General features: G+C 43.2%; 1 protein-coding gene across 1 annotated transcript in view; it reads right to left on the bottom strand.

Moving 5' to 3' along the window:
* LOC132384996 (basic proline-rich protein-like) overlaps positions 1-17,418 on the bottom strand; it is a 134,262-nt gene extending 116,844 nt beyond the window's left edge. Inside the window, exons 1-2 of the mRNA XM_059956721.1 lie at positions 17,369-17,418; positions 12,435-12,524 (exon numbers count right to left, since the gene is read on the bottom strand). Coding sequence (XP_059812704.1) covers positions 12,435-12,524; positions 17,369-17,418 — 140 coding nt within the window. The remainder of the gene's footprint in view (positions 1-12,434; positions 12,525-17,368) is intronic.
* Between the last annotated feature and the right edge of the window lie 7,029 nt (positions 17,419-24,447).

Below are 24,447 nucleotides of genomic sequence, written 5' to 3'. Positions count from 1 at the left end.
AGCTCAAAAAAATCATCATCAACATGAAATGTTGATTCTGTTCTTCTTCCCTCAGATGCGGACTGACCTGCTGAGTATTTCCAACATTTTCTATTTTTATCTTTGATTTCCAGAATCTTCAGGTTTTTAAAATTTTCATTTTCTTATCTGGATTAGCATGTAATGATTTTTTTTAGATTGGAGCTGGACCCCATGTTAGACTACCTGGACATTTGTCAGTAGAAAATGCTTTCCAGGAGCTTCAATCTTCCAAAGAGCTTTGGCATCACCCTAATTATAAGTTGTTTGACACAATTAGGCTGAGGGCAAAATTATCCAGGGATTCACAACATGGTCATAACTGTGTGTCTTCACACGTACTACCTGTTGCTTACGTGCTGCTCATTTATAATACCTGAAACCTCTAAACTCTTTGGCACGTGTTGTTTGATTGCTCTCACTGAGATGATCAAAGCTGAAGCAAATGTACAATCAAAATGTTTAGCAAGAAACAGGGCCATGGAAGTGGTGAGATGGAACAAAGGTAATTTTCTTAATTTTTTTTAATTAAAGGGTTTAACTTTTCAACTAATATCCTTTCTTTTTTTTTCTACTCTTGTTTTTTTTTACTGTGTTGTCCTACCAAGGATTTTCCAGAACTAGGACAGTGGCCAAGCAAAATGGCCCTAGATTGCCTTGGGGCAAGCTAGCATGAACAGAGCCTAGCGACACACAAAATGCTGCAGAAACTCAACAGACCAGGCTGCATCTATGGAAAAGAGTAAACAGTCAACATTTCAGACTTGATGAAGGGTCTCGGCCTGAAATGTTGACTCCTTTCCATGGATTTCCAGCATCTGCAGATTTTCTCGTGTTTGTGAATGGAGCCTAAAATAAATGTTAGATGCTTGTTGGAAGTATAGAAAGGGACTAACTTGTTTTTAGATATTGACAGCAGCCCTACAATCCCTGGGTAGCGGAGAAGTGGAGGCAACATTTAAATTACAGGGTTTTATTCTCAAAAACAAATTTAAAATTATCGTTCCTCTGTCTTACTCGAGTAAGGCATGGAAATCAAACGGCTGCAGTTGGTCTGCCAATTCGCCATCATTTTCCCTTTTAACTTGCCCACTTCACAAATTTAGGCCTTTGCTGAACATTAAAGTCAGTTTCCCACCTCCACAACCCTCCTTGAGCAGAAGAATCTGGACGAGCAATCCAATGCAAATTTGAGGGAATACTACAGTCACGGTCATAAGGGCAGTTTTGAAAATGAGGTGTTAAACCAAAGACCTGTTGTTTCAGGTGGACTTTTAAAAAACACATCCCATTGCATTGAAGAAGGGCGGAGCAGTTCTTATTTGCTGATTTAAGTATTATTGCCTTGCTATTTGTGGGAAGTTGTTGATTTCTTTTCTGCATTACAATTTAGAAATACTTCATTGGACGTAAGGCTGTTTGGAACATATTGAGGCATCGAAAGGTTCTATATAAATGCAAATCTTTTTTTCAGTAACCTTGTATCTCTTCTCAAACACACTGATGGAACTCCACACAGAGGTCCCGAAAGGGATTGTGTACAAAGGAGTCATTGTTGACATGACAATGCAGTATTCCACAGATCCTATCTTCCACAGCAAATTAGTTTTAAATAAAATTTACAAAAGAAATTTCAGATATTTATTGAGGAATGGCACTGAAGTGTTGCACCCATGACACCGATGGCCTTTGTCTAATTGCTCGTATGTTTAGATACATTTCTCATTTTCATTTTATAAAAGCCTTACAAAATCAGATTGCATTGCCAGCATTTCTATAATCAAACTCTTAATTTGTGCAAGTGATGAGATATCTTTAATAAAAACAGACAGTTAAAGAGATATATATATAAAATATAGATGAAAGCCAATAATCAACAATCAAGATGGTGGTGTGTTTGGATGCAGCAGCCTCTCCGAAACTAACCAAAGGTATTCTGTCTTTTTTTATGATTGCAGGACATTAAAAAGTTCAAATACTGCAGGTCTACCCCGCCAGCGAGTTGCTCGTTTGTAGAGGAGCTGGATTTCGTGAGGGCTGCGTTGCTGCCTGCTATAGAGTGTCAATGGGCAAAAGCTGTGGGCAGTCTAACGGTGAGTGATAGTCTTGGATCGTGATTGCAAGACCCTGCTGGATGTTGGTACTGTAGATAGCTGCGAGTGAGTTTCTCTCGTTCATTGGTAAGACAGACTGTGGGGGAACTGTGTGGCCTTGGCTGTAGCATGGACTAGGCCTCGAGGCACAGGCTTGCCTGTTGCAACAGTCCAGGTGTGGAGGCGCCAGAGGCAGTGTAGCGCAGCATCCGTGCTGGGTTGGGTGCCTGTCCCTCCTGTCGGTGCTGCTCTCCAGTGTTGGTTTGGTAGAGTGACAAGTTGGATTGCGTGCGTGTGTGCATGTGCACATTCGTCTACAGACTGATAATACCCATGCACCATCAATTAAAGGGCATGTCACTCAGGGACGTGGGGTAAATATATTTTTGTGTGACTGTATGTTTACTTGCAATCTTATATGTGCTTTGTGCTGTGTATGACTGCTGGTTCTGTGTTTTGCACCTTGGCCCTGGAGAAACACTGTTTCGTTTGGCTGTATTCATGTGTGTGGTTGAATGATAATTAAACTTGAACTGAACTTTGACCTATGCACCATCGCATATTTACTACAATTTATCTTTGAAGTAAAAAAAATGTCACATCACAGTAATGCTTTGAGGGTTGGGGAGATGAGTCGTGAGTTGAAAATTGTTTGCCAATTCTCATAAAAGAGGAACAACGCACACACTGTCGATGTTTCGGGCCGAGACCCTTTGTCAGGACTAATGAATTATTATTGTCCTGACGAAGGGTCTCGGTCTGAAACATCGACAGCGCTTCTCCTTATAGATGCTGCCTGGCCTGCTGCGTTCCACCAGCATTTTGTGTGTGTTGCTTGTATTTCCAGCATCTGCAGATTTCCCTGCGTTTGCTCATAAAAGATGAGCTATTTAGTGAAATGCAATAAACAAGAAGTGGTATTAAATAAGATGTAGAAAGAAAATTATAATCAGTATAACGGTATAATCACTTGAAGTATTGTATTGTTGAAAAATGTATAAGGAATTACTTTTGTCAGACTTAAAAGGTAAGCCAGCAGAATAGCTTAGAATAAATCAATGCGTTTACTCTAATCTATTCTGATGTGGTTTATTTGGACTTTCAGAAATCTTTAAATAAAGCTAAAACAAATGGATTTGATGGTTAGATCCTGGTGTGGACTGTGGACTGGTTAATGGACAGAAAACAGGATAAGATTAAGTGGGCTACTTTTGAAGTGAATTGGTGCTAGTGTAATGATCATGTGCAATATGTACAAGTTTGATGTTTGCTGTAAGACAATTTGAGCACAAGAGTAGAGACATCTCATTCCAATTGTGGAGTGAGATGGCATTTAGAATATCGTGCACAGATGCAATCTCTCTATCTAAAGAGGGATATGATACGCATGAACCTGATTTTATAATTCAAACTGAAGACAGGGTTGGGATCTCTGAAAGAGAACCAAAGCTGGAAACCTTATCTCGTGGATGTCCCAGTACGTGCTCTTTAACTTAGAATATTCTGTTCCCTCAAAAAAGCTCTATGGGTATGTTAAAGCAAGATGTGCTCTCTCCTACCACATATTATTTTGTGTTATTTTCAAAGTATTATTTTAGCTTACTTTTAATTGTTGATGTCAATCATTTTGTAATTCAGGCTAATGAGTTTGTAATTCTGTATGTATAACAAGAACTCAATAGCTCAAAGCACACTGAAAGCTGAATTTCAGAGAGGTAGACTGATACTAAGTTAATGTAATTTAATGCAGATATCTTGTGCAAAAATCAACAGGTTAGGAAATACTTGTATTACTTTTTTCTCATTGGGTATCTCCAGGTGTGGTGAGCACAACATTTGCTTACATTTTCTTTAATCACTTAAAGATTAGGGGAATAAATGGTCAAAGTGAAACCAAATTATTATTGACTAGTTCCTTATTTATAAAATATTGATATAAGTAGATTTGTATCTGACTTCTCATTTTAACAGTATCCATGCTGGTTCCCCTACAGCACTGTGGAAAGCACAAAAGAATTGGAATCCTATGCATTGATCAACGATATTTCAACAGCCTCAGTACATTTACAGAATTTAAGGGACATAATAAGACTTAGGAGGGGCATTTAATTCACCATTATAGCCTGCCTTTACCAATAAGACTTCAAAGTTTAAAGATTTCAAGAATATTTTAGATAGCTTATATACATACACACACAAAATGCTGGAGGAACTCAGCAGGTCAGGTCAGGCAGCATCTATGGAAAAGAGTAAACCGTCGAATTTTCAGGCCAAGATCCTTCATCAGGACTGGAAAGGAAGATGAGAAGTCAGAATAAGAAGGTGGGGTGGAGAGGGGAAGAAGAAGTACAAGGTGGCAGATGACAGGTGAAACTGGGAGAGGGGAGGGGGAATAAAGAGCTGGGAAGTTGATTGGTGAAAGAGATAAAGGGTTGGAGAAGGGGGAATCCAATGGGAGTGGACAGAAGACCATGGAAGAAAGGAACATGGGAGGAGCACCAGAGGGAGGTGATGGGCAGTTAAGGAGATAAGGTGAGAGGGGGAAATGGGAATGGGGAATGGGGAAGGAGAGGTGGGGGGGGCGCAATTGGCAAAAGTTTGAGAGATCGATGTTCATGCCATCAGGTTGAAGGCTACCCAGATGGAATACAAGGGGTGGCTCCTCCAGCCTTAGTGTGGCCTCATCGCAGCAGCGGAGAAGGCCAGGGACTGACATGTCGGAATGGGAAGTAGAATTGAAATGGGTGGCTACTGGGAGATCCCGCTTTTTCTGGCGGACTTCTGTAGGTGCTTGGCAGTGAGATGGTGTCTTAATCTACTTTGTACATTGGGTCTCAGTGACGTACAAGAGGCCACATTGGGAGCACCAGATACTGTAGATAATCCCAACAGACTCACAGATGAAGTGTCGCCTCACCTGGAAGGACTGTTTGAGGCCCCGCATAGTAGTGAGGGAGGAGGTGTAGGGGCAAGTGTGGCACTTGTTCCACCTGCAAGGGTAAGTACCAGGAGGGAGATCAGTGAGGAGGGACGAGTGGACAAGGGAGTCACGTAGGGAGCAATCCCTGCAGAAAGTGGTAGGGAGGGAAAGATGAGCTTGGTGAAGGGATCCTGTTGGAGATGGTGGAAGTTACGGAGAATTATGTGATGGATGTGCAGGTTGGTGGGGCGGTAGGTGAGGACAAGAGGAACCCTCTCCCTGATAGGGTTGTGGAAAGATGGGGCAAGAGCAGATGTGCATGAAATGGAGAGATGCTGTTGAAGGCAGCATTAATAGTGGAGGAAGGGAAGCACCTTTCTTTGAAAAAGGAGGACATCTCCTTCATTCTGGAAAGAAAAGCCTCATCCTGGGAGCAGATGTGGCAGAGGCAGAGGAATTGAGATAAGGGGATTGGCATTTTTACAAGTAACAGGGTGGGAAGAGGTATAGTCCAGCTAGCTGTGAGAGTCTGGGAGTTTATAATAGACATCAGTAGATAAGCTCTCCAGAGATAGAGACATAAAGATTGAGAAAGGGGAGGGAGATGTTGGAAATGGACCAAGTGAATTTGAGGGCAGGGTGGAAGTTGGAGGCAAAGTTGATGAAGTTGACAAGCTCATTATGGGTGCCTGAAGCAGCCCCAATGCAGTCATCGATGTAGTGTAGGAAGAGTTGGGGAGTGATACCAGTGTAGGCATTGAAATTGTTCCACGTAGCCAACAAAAGGGCAGGTATAGCTGGGACCCATGCAAGTGCCTTTGGCTGCACCTTTGTTTTGAAGGAAGTAGGAGAAATGATTGAGAGTGAGGATCTGTTCCACCAGACGAAGGAGAGTGGTAGTGGAGGGGAACTGGTTAGGTCTGTTGACAAGAAAAGAGCGGAGGGCTTTAAGGCCCTCCTGATGGGGAATGGAGGTGTATAGGGACTGGACATCCATGGTGAAAATGAGATGATCGGGGCCAGGGAACTTGAAGTCATTGAAAAGATCAAGAGCGCGTGAACTATCACAGACGTACATAGGAAGGAACTGAACTGAGCTGGGGGGGTGTAAAACAGGGTCAAGGTATGAAGATATAAGTTTGGTGGGGCAGGAACAGGCAGAAACAATGTGTCTATCTGGACAGACAGGTTCATGAATCTTGGGTAGGAGGTAGAAATGGGAGGTGCAAGATAACAAAACTATGAAGTTGGTGGCAGGGGATGGGAGATCCCCAGAGTTAATAAAGTCAGTGATGGTGCGGGTGATAAAGTGAGAGAGGGAAACAGATGCTCCTTAATGGGGTCCTGTTCGAGGAGTAAGTAAGAGAAGTTATCCGAGAGTCAAGGTAGAGGTCAGTCGGCAGACCACCACAGCACCCCCCCTTATCTGCAGGTTTGATGGTGAAGTTAGGATAATTATGGAGAGAGTGGCGCGCAGCACTTTCAGAAGGAGTGAGGTCAGAACCGGAGAGAGGAGTGGTAAAGTTGAGACAGTTGGTGACTTGTTGGCAGCTAGCAGTAAAAAGATCCAGAACAGGGTGTCCAGGAAGAGAAGGAGTGTTGAAGAAGGGAGAAGGGGTCATTGGTGTGCAGTGGAGAGTCCATGCCAAAGAAGTAGGCGCTCACTGAGGTGGGGGTGCAGGGGGACAAAGGAGAGGCCCTAACTGAGGACAGAGCATTCTGCCTCAGAGAGGGAAAGATCAAGCACAGGTGACAGAGGGGGAAAGAGGGTTGACTTTGGATGTTCAGCATCTGCAGATTTTCTCATGTTTGTGAGCTTAACTGATTGTATGTCCATAAAATGATGCTAGGCACAGGAGTGTCTCTCCATAAGGACAGGAAATGATGAAGTAGTGGTGGTTGGGGGTTAGTGGGTGGAGGTGTTGTTCAGCCTCACTGCTTGGGGAAAGTAACTGGTTTTGAGTCTGGTTGTCCTGGCAAGGATGCTACGTCGCCTCCTCCCTGATGGAAGTGGGACAAGCAGACCATGGGATGCTTCATGATGTTATTGGCTCTTTTCTGGCAACTTGCTGTATATGCCTGAATGTTTCTGATGGTGACGGTCGGTAGGCTGGTAATGAGTTGGGCAGTTTTGACTCCCCACTGTAGAGGCTTCCTGTCTGCTGCACTGCAGTTTCCGTACCGTGCAGTGATGCAGCTTGTCAGGATGCTCGCTACTGCATATCTGTAGAATGACGAGTATAGATGTGGAAAGTCTAGCTCTCTTCAGCCTCCTCAGAAAGTAAAGGTATGCTCGAGCTTTCCTGATTGTGCATGGCATGCACTCCCAGGAGTTTGAAACTGCTCCGATGTAGAGAGGGGTGTGAGTGCTGTGAGTTCTTTTGACGTGGATAGCCATCTCCTCTTTTTTTCATCGAGGAAGAAGTTATCTGCCTGGCGCCAGGCCTCGAGCTCTTCCATCTCCTTTCTGTAGGCCGCCCCACCATTTTTGGTGATGATCCCCGCCACTGTCACATCATCAGCGAACTGGACAATGTGATCACTTGGGTGTTTGGCCACGCAGTCGTGGGTAAGCAGAGAGTACAGCAATGGGCTCAGCATTTCGAATACAGCACGGAGTGGGCCTTTCCAGCTGTTTGGGCCAGGCCTCCTCAGCAACCCCAGAACCCCGATTAACTCTAACCTAATCACGGGACAACCTACAATGACCAGTGAACCTATCCAGTACGTCTTTGGACTGTGGGAGGAAACTGGAACATCTGGGGTAAATCCCAGCTGTCCACAGTGAGGATGTACAGAGACTCCTTACAGAACAGTGCCGGAATTGAACTCCGAACTCCAGAACATCCTGAGTAGTACGAGCATCTCGCTAGCTGCTACGCTGCCTGTGGATGATGGGTAAGGAGGAGTGGCTGTGTGTCCTGTTGATGATGGGGGGGGTAAGAGTAGTTGTGCATCCTGACTGTCTGAGGCCTGTTGATTAGAAGGACCCACCCCCAGTTGCGCAGTAGCGTATTCAGACCAAGGAGGAGTTTGTTCACCAAGGTCTGTGGGACAGTCGTGTTGAATGCCGAAATGAAATCCATGAACAGCATTCTGACACAAGTGTCCTTGTTTTGTAGGTGTGTCGGGACCAGGAGAATGATAGATGCTAAACCACCTGGCATAGAGCAGTTCTATCAGTCAGCATATTGGTGAGTGCCTAGTGCGGCAGGAATGGAGCTCTTGTACGTGCCATCACCAGCTGTTCAAAGCACTTCATGATGATTGGCATCAGTGCCATCACAGAGTAGTTCTGAAGTAGAGTTCCTGGATGATGGTGGCTGATTTGAAGCATCTGGAGAAGCAGCCGGGATGAGTGAAGTGTTGGAGACGTCCCAGAAGTCATCAGCGAGCTGGTGTGCACGCTCCCTAAGTACACAGCCTGTGATGTTGTCTGGCCCAGCCGCCTTATAGGGATTTACTCTCTGCAGAGCCCTTTTCACGTCTGCTGCTTTTGTAATAGATATATACAGAAGAATTCTTATTCTTCTGAATCAAAATGCAAGTCATTTTTGGGTGACCAAGCCAGCACTAAACCAATATAGATGAAATGAGGTATTAGAGAAAATATTTTGATGGAATAATAGTTAACTAACAGGGGAAAGGGTATAAAACAGCATTACATATCCAAAAAATCAAAACAACAAGACACTTTCAAAGTCTGACATTGGAAATATATGGGCTTAGAAATTCAACTCTGTCATGCATATTTTTAAGTGCCACATGATTGATTTTGAATGTGAGTTTGATGGGGAAGCAGAATCATTACCTTAGTGTTCATGGTACATAATCACGGTACTTAATCACTTCTTTGATCAACTACTTTTGTGCGGGCGATGCACGGAGAGCAGGCATGTGGTATGTCAATCGACATGTAACATCTAATTATTGCTCCCCTGTGAAATTAAATCACAGAAATGTAATTAACACCCAGTGTGGACAACAGATAGGAAAGCAAGTCTGTGCAGCAAGCTCAAAGCCTGCACCTGTGATATTTAAAGAGATTATTAATTGCTTGAAGGTTTATAGGGGATTTAGTTGAAGCTAACATTATTCCATTCTATAAGCAGAAGCTACAATTATGTGTTGAGTGAGTGTTGTTTGTCTTTTATTACTTCTTCCAATAAGATCTTTAGCAGTGGTTCCACAGGCCCTCCAGCATGGTTACGATACAAGAAGAGGAGAAATTGGGAAGGTGGGGAAGGGTTCTGGGTGGAAAGCTGATTCCCCAAAATTCTTGCAGGAACTATGCTCCTGGTACGACTTGTTCAAAGATAATGTATCAAAAAACCTGTTACTACAGGCAGGATTCCATCCACACCCCTGTGGATGGGCTGCTCTGCCTGTCATTGTCACCCTGGTCTTCTCAGCCTCCCAGCAACGGTATCTATCAGGTACCTTTTACAATTTGTTGGGAATGTCACAGATGTTCTCTACTCAATGAGAGCAAATCCACTCCTTTCTTGTCGAGGAGAGAGCACCAGGTATCATGGGCTTTCTGTGAACCGTAGTCTTTGCAAGTGACGAGAAGGTGTGTGGCTATCAAATTAAAGTTGTATGGTCAATGTAGATTTGTCCAGTATTCCATAAGCCCACTGGTGCTTACTTAGAGCTGGCTAAGCTATCAGTTGGAGGATAGATCACTGGAGTATCATCTTAGAGAGCTCTCTGTGGCTACACAGTCAGATGTCTACTTTCTTGAAGATGGTTAACATTACAGAATATCTGAGATCACCTTTGCATTGGGACTGACTGTAGAAAATCCTCTTCAAACTTCACAGAAATTTGTTTCCACTTTATGCTTGTTTGACGATACACTTCGAAGCCCTGGACCACCTACATCTCAAAGGAGATGAGGGACTGGTGCACACTCATCCTGACAGAAACCTGGCTTCAAGACATCGTTCCAGACTCAGCCATCCAGCTAAAAAGCCTAATCCCCTTTTGGGCGGACAGAAGTGCTGTGACCTCTGGCGAGACGCGTGAAGGAGGTGTGTCGACATCAATAAGAACTGGTGTGTGAATGCCTTGGTAGTCATGGCCCACTGCTCACCCCAGATAGAGTTTTTAATGGTGAAGTGCTGGCCCTTCTACGTACTGAGGGAGTTCCCTGCCATTGTGATTATTTCTGTTTACATCCCCCCCATGCTAAAACTGGGGAAGTGATGCAGGAGCTTTACGGCACCATCTGTAACCTCAAAGCCACGCACCCCGATGGCATCTTCATTGTTGCTGACGATTTTAATCACGCCAACTTAAAAACAGCCCTGCCAAAATCCTACCAGCATGTCTACTTTGCATCCAAGAGAGAGAATGTATTAGACCTTTGATTGGAGGAGGAGCTTAGGAGGAGACAATGGCGACTAACGGCAACTCCTTTGCTTGCATCTTTGGAAACAACTCTGTTTCCATCTTTATTATCTCTATTTTCCCCTTTCAGGGTTCTTTTGAAGACCCTGACCTGGAGTTACACGCTGACTATGGGTCTTTGTGGGAATGGGACCCACTCTCGGGGTTTCACGGATGGCCATTATTTGATATGCCAAGGATGCGGCCTAAGAGATTAACTCGCCTTCAGAGTCCCGGGAGACAGGCGGACCAAAGGTTGGCATCTCCTCGGGAATCTGGTGCGTCGTGGGAGACAGAAGATTGAAAGAAGCAAGCTGGCTGCTGGCTGTGTGCCCAGAGACCCGAGTTCTTTGGGCACAGAGCTCGGAAAAAGCGACGCAACAGATTTTAACACTGTAAACCAGTGAGTTGTTTGTTATGTCTCCCCTCTCGCTGTGAAACGGTGACACCTCTTTCTCCTTTATAAGGGAGAAAGAGAAGGAGAGCGTGTGGTATGTTGAATGAGTAGTCTTTGGGGTACTGCAAGTCAGTGTTGTTTATGCTGTCGCTTTGCTGCATGCTTGAGTGCTTGATGCGGGGGAACGCTGATGCTTTTTTACTGGTGGGGGGGGTCGCTGCTATGCTGCTGCTTACACATGACAGGGAGGGGAGCTGGGGGGGACCTTGTGGTTCTAACGTTTATCTCTCATTCATTCTTTGGGGCACTCCTCTGTTTTTGTGAATGGTTGTGAAGAAAAAGTATTTCAGGATGCATATTGAATACATTTCTCTGACATTAAATGTACCTTTGAACCTGGTTTATACTAACGTTCGTGAAGCCTACAAGACTATTTCCCTGGTCCTCACCTCTGATACTCAGACCACAAATCCAGTTTGCTAATCCCTGTTAAACAAGTCAAATCAATTCACAGGGAAACCAGGACATGGCTAGAAGGTGCCTACTCAACTGGAAAGCATTCAGGGAGGAGGCTACCTATGATCATCATGTCAACATTCAGAGAAGACTGAGCTGTGCAAGACTCCCTGTCCCCATTCTAACACCTTTCTACAGGTCTACCATTCAGAGTGTCCTGCCTGGCTGCATCACTGTGTGGTACGGAAGCTGCAAGTCATCGGACTGCGACACCCTACAGAGGACAGTAAAAACCACCGACAGGATCATCAGGGTCTCCCTCCCCCACTATTGGTGATATTTACTGGGAGCGCTGTAGACGAAGGGCCAAAAACATTGTTGAGGATCTCTGCCACCCATCCCTCAATCTCTTTGACCCACTACCGTCAGAAAGGAGGTAAAAGAGCATCAGGACTAGGACTGACAGACTGGGTAACAGGTTCATCCCTCAGGCTGTGAGATTAATGAATACCCTGCCACCATTGAGGTCTCGTCACTAGGACAGCGAGCTGTTTATTGTTTACTGTTCACCTGTGCCATGCTTTACTGCTTGCATTTTGAATTTTATTTTATTAACTCATCTATAGTATAATATTTTAGCTTATTTACTGTGTATGATATATATTGAATAGGTGTACTGTGGTCCAGAGGAACATTGTTTCATTTGGTTGTATATATGTACAGTCAGATGACAATAAACTCAAACTTGAACGTGAAGGCACTAGATAAATACTACCATTGTCTCTGAAAAATCTTCCAAGTTAACTGGACAGATAAGCTAACCAATGTCAGTGTCCACTATGCCGTCAACATCCCTAGTAGACAGGCTCAAATGGCTGAGGTGGGCAGGTCATTACATGCATAAGCCTAACACCAAATTCCTGAAATAGACATTCTGTTCCAAGCTTTATCATAGGAAAAGTTCACCAGGAGGGGTCAAGGGTGTGCTCAAAGCCTTTTTGAGGAAATGGAACATCCCCACTGGCTCTGACCTGTGGCCATTCAAAGTGGTGTAGGTAAGCATTTGGCATGTGTTGAGAAGTTTAAGGCAATGCTTAAGAAATACACAGAGACCCTGCGTAAGTAGTGGAAGGGACAGGCCACCTCACAGGTTACCTACTTGCCCATCTCATCAGGGTCCTCCTGCTCCACCTGTGGCAAAGTCTGCACATTGGCTTCATCAGTCACCTCAGAAACCACAAAATTCAAACTGGAGTAAATGATCGTGAGGGACCACTTGAGAAGAGTGTACCATCATGTTCAATGGGATCTAACCCGCAGGTGGTCATGGATTGCATAGCGGCAGACTCCATGATCAGCAGCAATCTTTCCTCTTACTGACCGAGCCTTCAGCCTTTAGATCCAGCAGCCAGCCCCATCCTGCTAGTCATTCTCAGCTAGAGAGAAGGAAGAGTGTTTGTGAACACATTATCTTGAAATATACATAGGAAATTGTTTCCATGGTTGAAGAACCATAACTGTGTGTGATTGTTCTGGAGTAATTGTGTGCTACTATAGTAGCTGGTTCCACTGATTTGGAACAACCATATGAGCTAACACCTAAACACTAAACAATTCCAAACATTGATCTCCAGCTACTTCCTTCTCTTGGTGATTCATTTCTACCCTTGAGGGTTTCTTTGGCACCCTTGTGCATAGGCATCTCTTCCCCCAATGAATTAGGGTATCTATTCAGTATCAGTGAACTATTTTAGAGCCATTGGGTCATAGAAAAGTACAGCACAGAAACAGGCGTTTTGGACCATCCAGTCCATGTCGAAACATTAATCTGTCTACTCCCATCGACCTGCACCCTGACTACAGCCCTCAATATTCCTTCCACCCATGTACCTATCCAAACTTCTCTTAAGCATTGAAATCAAACCCACATCCACCACTTCCACTGGCAGCTCGTGCCACACTCTCACCACCCTCTGAGTGAAGATGTTTCCCATCATGTTCCACTTAAACATTTCAGCTTTCACCCTTAATCCATGACCTCTAGTTGTAGTGTTACTCAACCTCAGTGAAAAAAGCCTGCTTGCATTTACCCTATCTATATCCCTTACAATTTTATACACCTCTATCAAATCTCCCCTCATTCTCCTACACTCCAGGGAATAAAGTCCTAACCTAATCAACCTTTCCTTATGACTCAGGTCCTCCAGTCCCAGCAACATCCTTGTAAATTTTCTCTGTACTCTTTCAACCTTGTTTACATCTTTCCTGTAGGTAGGTGACCAAAATTGCATACAATTCTCCAAATTAGGGTCGCCAGCATCTCACACAATTTCAATGTAACATCCCAACTTGTGTACTCAGTGCATTGATTTATGAATGCCAATGTGCCAGAAGATTTCTTTATAACCCTGTCTACCTATAATGTCCCTTTCATGTAGTTATGGATCTGTACTCCCAAATCCTTCTGTTCCACCACACTCCTCAGTGGCCTACCATTCACTGTGTAAGACCTGCTCTGGTTGGTCCTCCCAAAGTGTAACACCTCACACTGGTCGGCATTAAATTCCATCTGCCATCTTTCAGTCCATTTTTCCAGCTTGTCTAGATCCCCTCGCAAGCTTTGATAGTCTTCCTTGCCATCCGCTACACCCCTAATCTTGGTGTTATCCACAAATTTGCTGATCCAGTTTACCACATTATCATCCAAATCATTGATATCAGCGACAAACAACAAGGGACCCAGCACCTGTCCCTGCGGCACAACACTGGTCAGAGGCTTCCATCTACAACCACTCTCTGGCTTCTCCCACAAAGCCAACATCTAATCCAATTTACTACCTCAACTTGAATGCCAAGCAACTGAACCCTCCTGACCAATCTCATCTTGTCAGAGGTCTCGTTAATGTCCATGTAGATAGCATCCACTGCCTTGTCTTCATCAGATTTCCTGGTAACTTCCTTCAAGAACGCTATAAGATTGGTTGGACATGATCTACCACACACAAAGCCACGCTGACTATCCCTAATCATTTCCTGTCTATCCAAATACTCATGTATCCGGTCCTTTAGAATACCTTCCAGTAACTTTCCCATTACTGATGTCAGGCTCACTGACCTATAATTTCCTGGCTTATTCTTAGAGCCTTTCTTAAACAACAGAACAATATCCTCCAATCCTCTGGCACCTTACCTGAAGGATGTTTTACATATCTCTGCTAGGGCCCCTGCAATTTCTGCATTAGCCTCCCACGAGGTCCGAGATAACACCTTGGCAGGTCTTGGGGATTTATCCACCTTAGTTTGCCTCAAGACAGTAAATACCTCCTTCTCTGTAATCTGTATCGGGTTCACAATCTAGCTGCTGCATTTCTATAGACTCTGCTTCAATTTCCTGAGTAAATGCAGACGCAAAAAGTCCATTTAAGATCTCCCCATCTCTTTTGGCTCCACACATACATTACCATGCTGACCTTCCAGAGGACCAATTTTGTCTTTTGCAATCTTTTTGCTCTTAAACTATCTGTAGGTGTCTTTAGGATTCTCCTTCATCTTGACTGCTGGTGCAACCACATGTCTTCTTTTAGCCCTCCTAATTTTCTTATTAGGCATTCTCTTGCATTTCTTATACTCTATAATCACCTCTTTTGCACTTTCCTGCTGGTACCTGTTATGGACTTTTTTGTTTCTCTTAACCAGGACCTCAAGATCTCTCAAAAACCAAGGTTCTCTTAACCTGTTATCTTTGCCCTTTATTCTGACTGTACTCTCAAAATATCACTTCTGAAGACCTCCCATTTACCATCTCCCTTTTCCAGAAAACAACCTATCCCAAACCACACTTTCTGATACCTTCAAAATTGGCCTTTTTCCAATTTAGAATCTCAACCAGAGAGCCAGATCTATCCTCTTCCATAGTGACCTTGAAACTGATGGCATTATAATCAAAGTATTCCCCTACACAAACTTCTGTCACCTGCCCTGTCTCATTCCCTAATAGGAGATCAAGTACCATGCTCTCTCTAGTTCTACACACTGATTAAGATAACTTTCCTGAACACGTTTGAGAAGCTCTTTCCCATTCAGCCCTTTTACAGAATGGGAGTCTCCGTCAATATGTGGAAAGTTAAAATCACCTGCTATCACAATCTTCAGTTTCTTGCAACGGTCTGTGATCTCTCTACAAATTTGCTCTTCTAAATCCTGCAGACAGTTGGGCGGTCTTTAATATAACCCCATTAACGTATTCATGCCTTTCTTATTCCTCACTTTCACCCATAAAGCCTCACTAGCCGAACTCTCCAGTCTGTCCTGACTGAGCACTGCAGTGATGTTTTCCCTGACTAGTAACGTCAGCCCTCCCCCTTTAATCCTTCCCACTCTATTGTGTCTAAAATAACAAAACCCCGGAATACTGAGCTGCCAGTCCTGTCCCTCCTGTAACCAAGTCTCACTAACGGCTACAATGTCATAATTCCACATGTTGATCCATGCCCTAAGCCAGGGGTCGGCAACGTTTACCACTGAAAGAGCCAATATGGACCCATTTCCCACAGAAAAGAAAACACTGGGAGCCACAAAATGAAATAACACTGCATACAACGGTTTTTTTTTGCCTTTATGCTATGTATAAACAAACTATAATGTGTTGCATTTATGAAATTGATGAACTCCTGCAGAGAAAACGAAATTACATTTCTGCATGCAACAAAAACATTTTGAACTCCGAAAAAAAGACGTTGGGTTGAAGGTTACTCCGTAGGTAGCCTACCTTGGATCGAAGAATTAAAAGAAAGCGCGCACTGGCGCGCATTGGCAGTTGTGATGTATATTAATAGCGATAAAAAACACGTTGTAGCGGTGTGCTACACGCAGCGCTAAAATAAAGACTGCAGTCAAAGGTAACTTTATTCGAACTAAACAGCCTTGCTTTAAAGCCTCCCTCAACCCGTCCCCGTGGGCGCGGATGCTCCAAAAGACACGTACTCACAAACCCCCGTAGGCTATCTCCCTTAGTCGGAACGGTAGCTAATTGTGAGCCGGTTCGGATGTGCCAGGAAACGGTGTCTCCGCAAAGTTTTCATATTGTACAAGATCACCATAATCTTCAAATTTCGAATTACATTTCAAAAGCTAACAAACCACGGGGAGCCGCATCACAGAGATCAAAGAGCCGCATGTGGCTCTGGAGCCGCAGGTTGCCGACCTCTGCCCTAAGCTAATCCGCCTTTCCTACAATATTCCGTGCATTGAAGTATACGCAGCTTGGAACATTAGTCCCATGGTGCTCATCCTTTTGATTCCTGAGTTTTTATGTAGTCTTAACAACAGCTTTCTCCACAACCACTCCACTATCTGTTCTGGCACTCCGGTTCCCATCCCCCTGCAACCCTAGTACAACCACCACCCACCCCTACCCCCCACCCACTAGCAAACCTTCCCACTAGGAAATTAACGCCCCTCCAGTTCAGGTGCAAACTGTCCCACCTTCCCTGGAAGAGAACTGAATGATCCAAAAATCTGAAGCCTTCTTCTTGCACCAAATCCTTAGCATGATCTTCCTATTTCTGGCCTTACTAGCACGTGGGGGGCAGGGGGTGGGGGGGAGGTGACAGTCCTGAGATCACAACACTGGAGCACTGGAGGTCCTATCCTTTGACTTAGCACCTAACTCCTTGAACTCACTTTGTAGGACCTCGTCACCCATCCTACCCATGTTCAGTGATACTGTTGTGGACCACAACCTCTGGCTGCCCACCCTCTCACTTAAGCATGCTTTGAACTCAATTTGAGATTATCTTGGAGACATCAAACCATCTGGCAATCTTGTTCTTGGCCAGAGAATCTCCCTTCTGTTCCACTAGTCAATGAATCTCCTACACTACAGTGTGCCTCTTCTCCCCTCTTCCCTTCTAAGCCACAGAGCCCCACTCATTTCCAGAGATCTGCTCACTATGGCTTCTCTCTGGTAGGTCTTCCCTCTCCACCCCCAACTGTATCCAAGGTGGTATACTTATTACTGAGGGGAACAGCCAGAGAGGACCTCTGCACTGGCTGTCCATTTCCTTTCCCCACTCCTGACAGTTACCCAGGTACCTTGCCTCCTGCAACTTGGGGGTGACTATCTCATATGAGCTGAAGGTCATCTAGCTGCAGCTCCATTTCCTTAACATGGTCTCTAAGAAGTTGCAGTCTGATGCATTTTGTACAGGTGTAGTTATCAGGGAGACTGGAAGTCTCCCAAAGTTCCCACATCTCACACAGGGAACATACCATTAACTCTGGACCAATTCTCAGTGCACTAACTATGCACTAACAAAAAAAAACTTACTTTAGAGCTGAGTCTGTTCTCGCCTAAGCCTACTGAACTAAAGCTGGACCACTCTAACAGTGTCCACTCCAACAATGGCTGCCTGCTTACACCTCCTTTCTTTTTATTGGCTTAAACAGTGACTCACTCTCAACAAGACGTGCAATTTTCAAGTAGCTTCCCCCTGCAATATGTCACTCTCTCACTCACTACTTCAAACAGTGACTCACTCCCAACAAGACGTGCAATTTTCTCATCTTTTCGTATGAGATTTGGCCCATCAAACCTTTGCCGGCTCAGTCCCATTCACCCACTTGTTTTCATGTAACCAATTTTCTCCCTCACAAACCTATTAACTCCACTTTGATGTTCCCAGCTCCCACTAATACTTGGGATAATTTATAATAACCTGTAATTAACCTACCATCCAGCAACACTTCAGGATGTGTGGAGGAAACCAGGCCATGGGGGGAGGGGGGAGAAATCCACACGGTCACAGACAGGAAGTGCAAACTCCAAAAGTGAAGATTGAACCCAAGTTTGATGATTCTCATATCATGCACCATTGTGATCTCCATACTTAAGTCTGCAAAACCATAGACTTACTGATTGTAAACAATCACCCTCAAGGAACTGGGTTCAATTCCCTCTAGAAAACTTACACCTATACCTTTTTTTTGGAGAAGAGAGAGAGGAAACTGAATTCCCTGTAAAGTCATTTATTTGTGTGAGAGATGTAGTTGCTGGGAAATTTTTCCATTTTTAGGCAATTCCAGGACTGACCATCAGACAGAGAACAAGCCAAAAATGTGCCCCAGCCAAGGTTCCCTTCCTGTGATTCGAGTCTCTATTTACTGTGGCACTGATTCTGTGTACTTGCTATCCCACCGGATCAGGAACCGTTTTATTTGGGGGGGGGGGCAATCTGCAAATTTGGCCTTTGCACCAGTAGAGAAGAGAACTTTCAATGATGCCCAGATCTGAAAGGACAAAGGACAGGGCTTGATTTACCTCTCCACATTTCACTTTGGTTGATCGCGGCTATGATGCAAGTCAATGAATGTTTGCTACTTGGAACCTGGAGTTTCTCTGCAGTACTAATAAAGCTCAGCAGTATGATTATCAATACAATATATTGGGACTGACCCTTCTAACCAATTTATTTATTGAGATACACCTGAAAAACCACAAAGTCATTTAATCGAGTCCCAGAGACATTTGTCAGACTCACAGCTCAAGTATAATTCACGGTAGGGTACCATTTTTCTTAGCACCTCGACAGTCTGGCTGTCAGAATTTAAAATTAATTGCAGCAAATAATTTTTTTCTCACTTTAAGCAAACTGGTTTTGCATCAGAGCTCTGCAACCAGCATTAAGGTCAGAGTTATTGATTCCCCTCCACTGCCTCGGCCGTCGTCTCATTTGAGGAGCCAGCCTCTGTCAAACGCGATGTCAGGGGAATGGCTTAAGCAGAAAATCCTGACAAGCAAATGAAATACTCCTACTGTGTGTACAGGATAACAGTCATGCCAGGCACCAGAGCAAAAACTAAAAGGAAAAGGCACACTCCAGCGAGTGGAAATTCAAATTAATACGACATGTTGGTTGCCAGAATCCTTAATGTGAATCCAATCCCTCTTAATGTGGCTGAGAGGACCAATTACTGGAGAATATGATGAAAGATCTTTCTTTGCATAAAGGATAGTGGAAATGTTGAACTCCTTCTCCTAGCAAGCTGATGAGGCTTGTGGATCCATAGGAAACTGATTGATAGATTTTTGTTAGGTAAGGTTTTCGAGGAAAACGAGCAATGGTATATAAATGGACTTGTGGTATAGATTAACCCTGATCTCATTCAATAATAGAATCAACTGAAGGGCTAAATGTGCTACTCCCATTTCTATATTCCAAACCCTCTCCAATCCTGGTTAACGTAATCAGAGATCCTGACCATGCATGAATACCCTGTTGTGAAACGTATGCAAAGTCATTTCCTACTGGAAAACAAGTTGCAAAGTAACATGGAAGGTGTCAGACAATAGATGGAGCTCAAGATGGTATTAAACAAAATCACTTGGCTTCGTTTTAATTGTTTAGAGAGGTAGGTGGAGTACAGGAACTAATTCAAAGAGTGATATTTGCATGAAATTTGCACTAGTTTTGCACAACTAATGAAAATGGACTGCAAGTTTCAAGAAGACATTATCTCTACTGTGTTATTCTAGAGCAGGGGTTCCCAATCTTTTTTATGCCAAGGAGCCTTATCATTATCCAAGGGGTTCACGGATCCCAGGTTGGGAACCCCTGTCATCTAGAATATCTATTTCCAGACTCCACCCAGCATTGTAGAACAGATCCAGAGAAATTAACCCCCCCCCCACTCATATGGTGTGATTACCTTTGTTGATGATAGGTCTGAGTGTTTACAGTAATGTTTGTTTCTATACCCAAGCAGACAAGGAAGGTCCTCTGATCCAACTGATCAGTGTTGTGTTAGTTACAGTTCTTAATTTTGGTAAAACACTGCTGGTAAAGGTGTGTGAGTGTTGAATGAAAGTAGGATCTGGTTTGTCTATGGTGTCCTCTGTTGTCAGATAGTTTGGGGATATTCACTTTTCTTGCTCATAAAAGAAGCTTGCCCGCTTGGGCAAATTACACAAGCACTGGTTCTCTTGCAAGAATTACTCCCTTCATAGTCAGAATCAGGCTTATTATCACTAACATTGTGGCTTTGTGGCAGCAGTACAGTGCAGGACACAAAAATTAGTATAAGTTACAGAAATAATTGGATAGTGCAAAAAACAATAATGAAGTAGTGTTCATGTCAATCTTGTGCATTGGAGCCTTCATACCAGATGACGATGCAACCAGTTAGAATGCTCTCCATGTGAAATTTGTGGAAATTTACAAGAGTCTTTGGTGACATGTCAAATCTCCTTAAACTCCTAATGAAGTAAAGTGCTGGCATGCTTCATGATTACATCAATGTGTTGGGCCCTGGATAGACCCTCTGAGATGTTGACATCCAGGAACTTGAAGCTCCTCACCCTTTCCACTGCTGACCCCTCCATGAGGACTGATCTATGTTCTCTTGACTTAGCCTTCCTGAAGTCCACAATCAATTCCTTGGTCTCCTGACGTTGAGTGCAAGTTTGTTGTTGTGACATCACTCAACCAGTTGATTTACCTCGCTCCTGCATGTCTCTTCGTCACTCTCTGAGCCTTTATCCTCTTAAAGATTTGATAAGTCTCTAAATCTTCTTTAATTTGAAAGCAAAAATAATTACATTAAATATATCCTATAGCTAAGGAGTTAACTTTGTGTTTCCTAAATTCTTATATGCTCTTTTTTGTCTTTATATTTGCTTTTCATTTCCCTCTTTCTTTTTTTTTAATGCAGTGTGATAACTAAACGGTTCATTCAATTTTTCCTTCAGGTATTCTATCTTTTTATTTTGGATCTACTCTCTGTCCTCTGCCTTTCATTTGTATTTTCTGCCAGTGAATTGCTTCTGAAATTATTGACAAAATTATTATAAAAAGTAGAAAGCTTTATGAACATTAATCTGTACAGATTGACTTTCTCCAAATGAAAGCAAAACTTCAATTTGATTTATCCAAGGAACATACTATTTTATTGCTTACCATGTGATTTAGCTCAAGATGTGTGAAGCCATTATGTAGTGTACTTTAACCTGTCCTAGAGATACAATGGATACTGTTGAGATACAGCTTGAGTCTTGTGAAGAGCAATTTGCTTAGGTGGCAGAAATTGACGAAACTGTGTGGTCTGATTAGAAAAACTCTTGACATTTTTCTTGATTGGACAGAGACAGGAGTTGTCATCATGGTATTTACAGAAGAGATTTGGAATACAGACCTCAGCCTGTCAAAATGTCCTTCAGCTGTGGGGAGTTTGATGATCCATAGACAGATTCAGAACATAGAAAGGGATGTGGAGACAACCTGTTCCAATATTGCGCTTAGATTAAAACACACACAATTCCACTGTATAACAAAATATACTGTCTGTCCAGCAAAATTTAAACAGTTGCTTGCTAACATGCACAAATGAAGCCGTAAAGAATTGCACTAGCATTGGATTTCCAGAGTTGTGTTCCAGAGTTTGGGTCCTGTCACAATGAGGGCTGATTTTTGAGTTCCTACTTTATTAAGATTGGGTTATTTCCAAAATCAAAGGTCATGGAATAGGGAAAGCTTCAGGCAAATATTTGAACATTCAACCTCCATATTGAGATGCACTTGAACAAAGATTCTACATGATTATATATCCATTCTGCACATGTTGGGGACTACTTAGTCAAAAAAATGGTCAGGGATTTTTTTCTGTGGCTACTACCACTGGTTGACAAAATGATTACATAAATGAAGGTTTTACAATTCAAGCTCTAGGATCAAGCCAATTCCCATAAATTCCACTGTAAAATGATAAGTACACTGCAATGACAGACAGACAGACATACTTTATTGATCCCGAGGGAAATTGGGTTTCGTTACAGCCGCACCAACCAAGAATAGTGAAGAAATATAGCAATATAAAACCATAAATAATTAAATAATAACAAGTTAATCATGCCAAGTGGAAATAAGTCCAGGACCAGCCTATTGGCTCAGGGTGTCTGACACTCCGAGGGAGGAGTTGTAAAGTTTGATGGCCACAGGCAGGAATGACTTCCTATGATGCTCAGTGTTACATCTCGGTGGAATGAGTCTCTGGCTGAATGTACTCCTGTGCCTAACCAGTACATTATGGAGTGGATGGGAGTCATTGTCCAAGATGGCATGCAACTTGGACAGCATCCTCCTTTCCGACATCACTGTCAGAGAGTCCAGTTCCACCCCCACAACGTCACTGGCCTTACGAATGAGTTTGTTGATTCTGTTGGTGTCTGCTACCCTCAGCCTGCTGCCCCAGCACACAACAGCAAACATGATAGCACTGGCCACCACAGACTCGTAGAACATCCTCAGCATCATCTGGCAGATGTTAAAGGACCTCAGTCTCCTCAGGAAATAGAGATGGCTCTGTCCCTTCTGTGAGACCCAATGTGAGGGAACTTTAATGGCTCTGTTGGACCTATTGGAGATGTTAGCTGCCGTACTCTGGTGTATGGCTGCAGAACAGTAGCAAGGATTCCAAAGAAGGAAAAAAGATAAATTAATCCTGGAACCAAATGAAAAACTCATCCTTCTGATACTCTGATTTTCCCATCTTAGGAATCAATTGTACTTTGGATAACTCGGTATTATTTCTACTATCAAGCATTTATCAGTTTTTGGTAAATGCATTTTTTCCTTACATCTCCTTTGTCAACCAATTCCATTTCTATCTTCTGGTCCCATTCTCCTGTCTTTGAATTAATATCCAATAGTTACTTAATCTCTTTAAATTAATGGAGCACTAGACTATTGGAGATGCATTGATGGGGTGATTCATTAAACCCTGTCCCACTCAGAAGGTTCAGTGATGCCAAAGAGAAATAGGGCAATTTACCAGTGTCCTGTAAAAAATGCTCCCTCAACTAACATCACCAAATCAGATTATCCAGTCACTTGTCTCATTGTGTGCTCATTCTTACATAGATGTAATTACTCACATTTCAAATGCAATTCATTGGCCAAAAAGTGATTTGAGGATGTTTGAACAATGTGAAAGATAATATATAACTGAATTTGTTAAGTTTCATATTGGCCATAATCAAATCCAGTAGACCAGGTGTGATATCATTAGTGTAAGATTCTTTCATTTGATGTCATACTTTTCAAAATGATCCATATGTATCCTGGTCCTACAGGTACTTGTCATTATTACCAGCACCCAGATACACTATGACTTTATGAATGGATACAATCCTACTCATTGTATAAATCTGGTCCATATTTAAATTATAGATTTAGGATTAGAATTAGAATTTATTTAAATCTTGCATTCATCCCATAACGTGAGGGAGTAAAAATCTTTGTGTTATGACTCTGCTGCAATGGACAGACATGTGAATTTAAACATCTAACAGCTCGTAGGAAGAAGCTGTCCCGGAGCCTGTCAGTCCTGGGCTTAACGCTGCGGCACCGTTTGCCTGACGGAAGCAGCGGAAACAGTTTACGGTCGGGGTGACTGGTGTCTCCGATGATCTTCCGGGCCTTCTTTACACACCTGCTGCTGTAAATGCCCTCAGTGGCGGGAAGTTCAGATGCACCGGGCTGCCTGTACCACCCTCTGCAGTGCCCGGTGATCAAGGTTGATGCAGTTCCCGTATCGGGCAGTTGGTACGCTCTCAGTTGTGCCAACTACAAATACAACTTCTCAATGTTTGACTTTATATCCATTAAGAAGAAAAGAGAACCTAGGGACATCAGAAGCTCATTACAAATGAAATGCAGTGACTGCTATGATATAGGAAACAAAGATGCTGAAAATTAAGTATCAGCCAGAAGCACTGAGGATAACTCTCCAGTTCATCTCGGAAGGTGAACGTGTTTAACCTTTCAACTGAAAGACCACATTTCCTCTCTCAGTATTAGAGTTGTGCTCATTCTCCAGAGACCGATTTAAGCCCACCACCTCTTGACACCAGAGTGAAAGGACTACCTACTGAGCCACAGCTGCCATTTAGTGTCTAGCCTGTGCAGCAAATGTAACATGTTTCTTTAGAGATTCTAAACTTTCATTACCTTTTGCACTGTTTGCATGTTTAAATAATTATTTCAGACTGTGTGTATTAATATGGTGCAAAGTGGAACCCACTTCTCTCTTTCTTAGTATAAAGCTCTTATATGAATTTTCTTGGCCTGATAGAATATTCTGAAATAACTTGACTTTATTTGCCATTTGGATCAATATTT

The sequence above is a fragment of the Hypanus sabinus genome, chromosome X1, assembly GCF_030144855.1.
Source record: "Hypanus sabinus isolate sHypSab1 chromosome X1, sHypSab1.hap1, whole genome shotgun sequence".
Lineage (NCBI taxonomy): Eukaryota > Metazoa > Chordata > Chondrichthyes > Myliobatiformes > Dasyatidae > Hypanus > Hypanus sabinus.
This window is presented reverse-complemented; position numbering and strand designations above follow the sequence as displayed.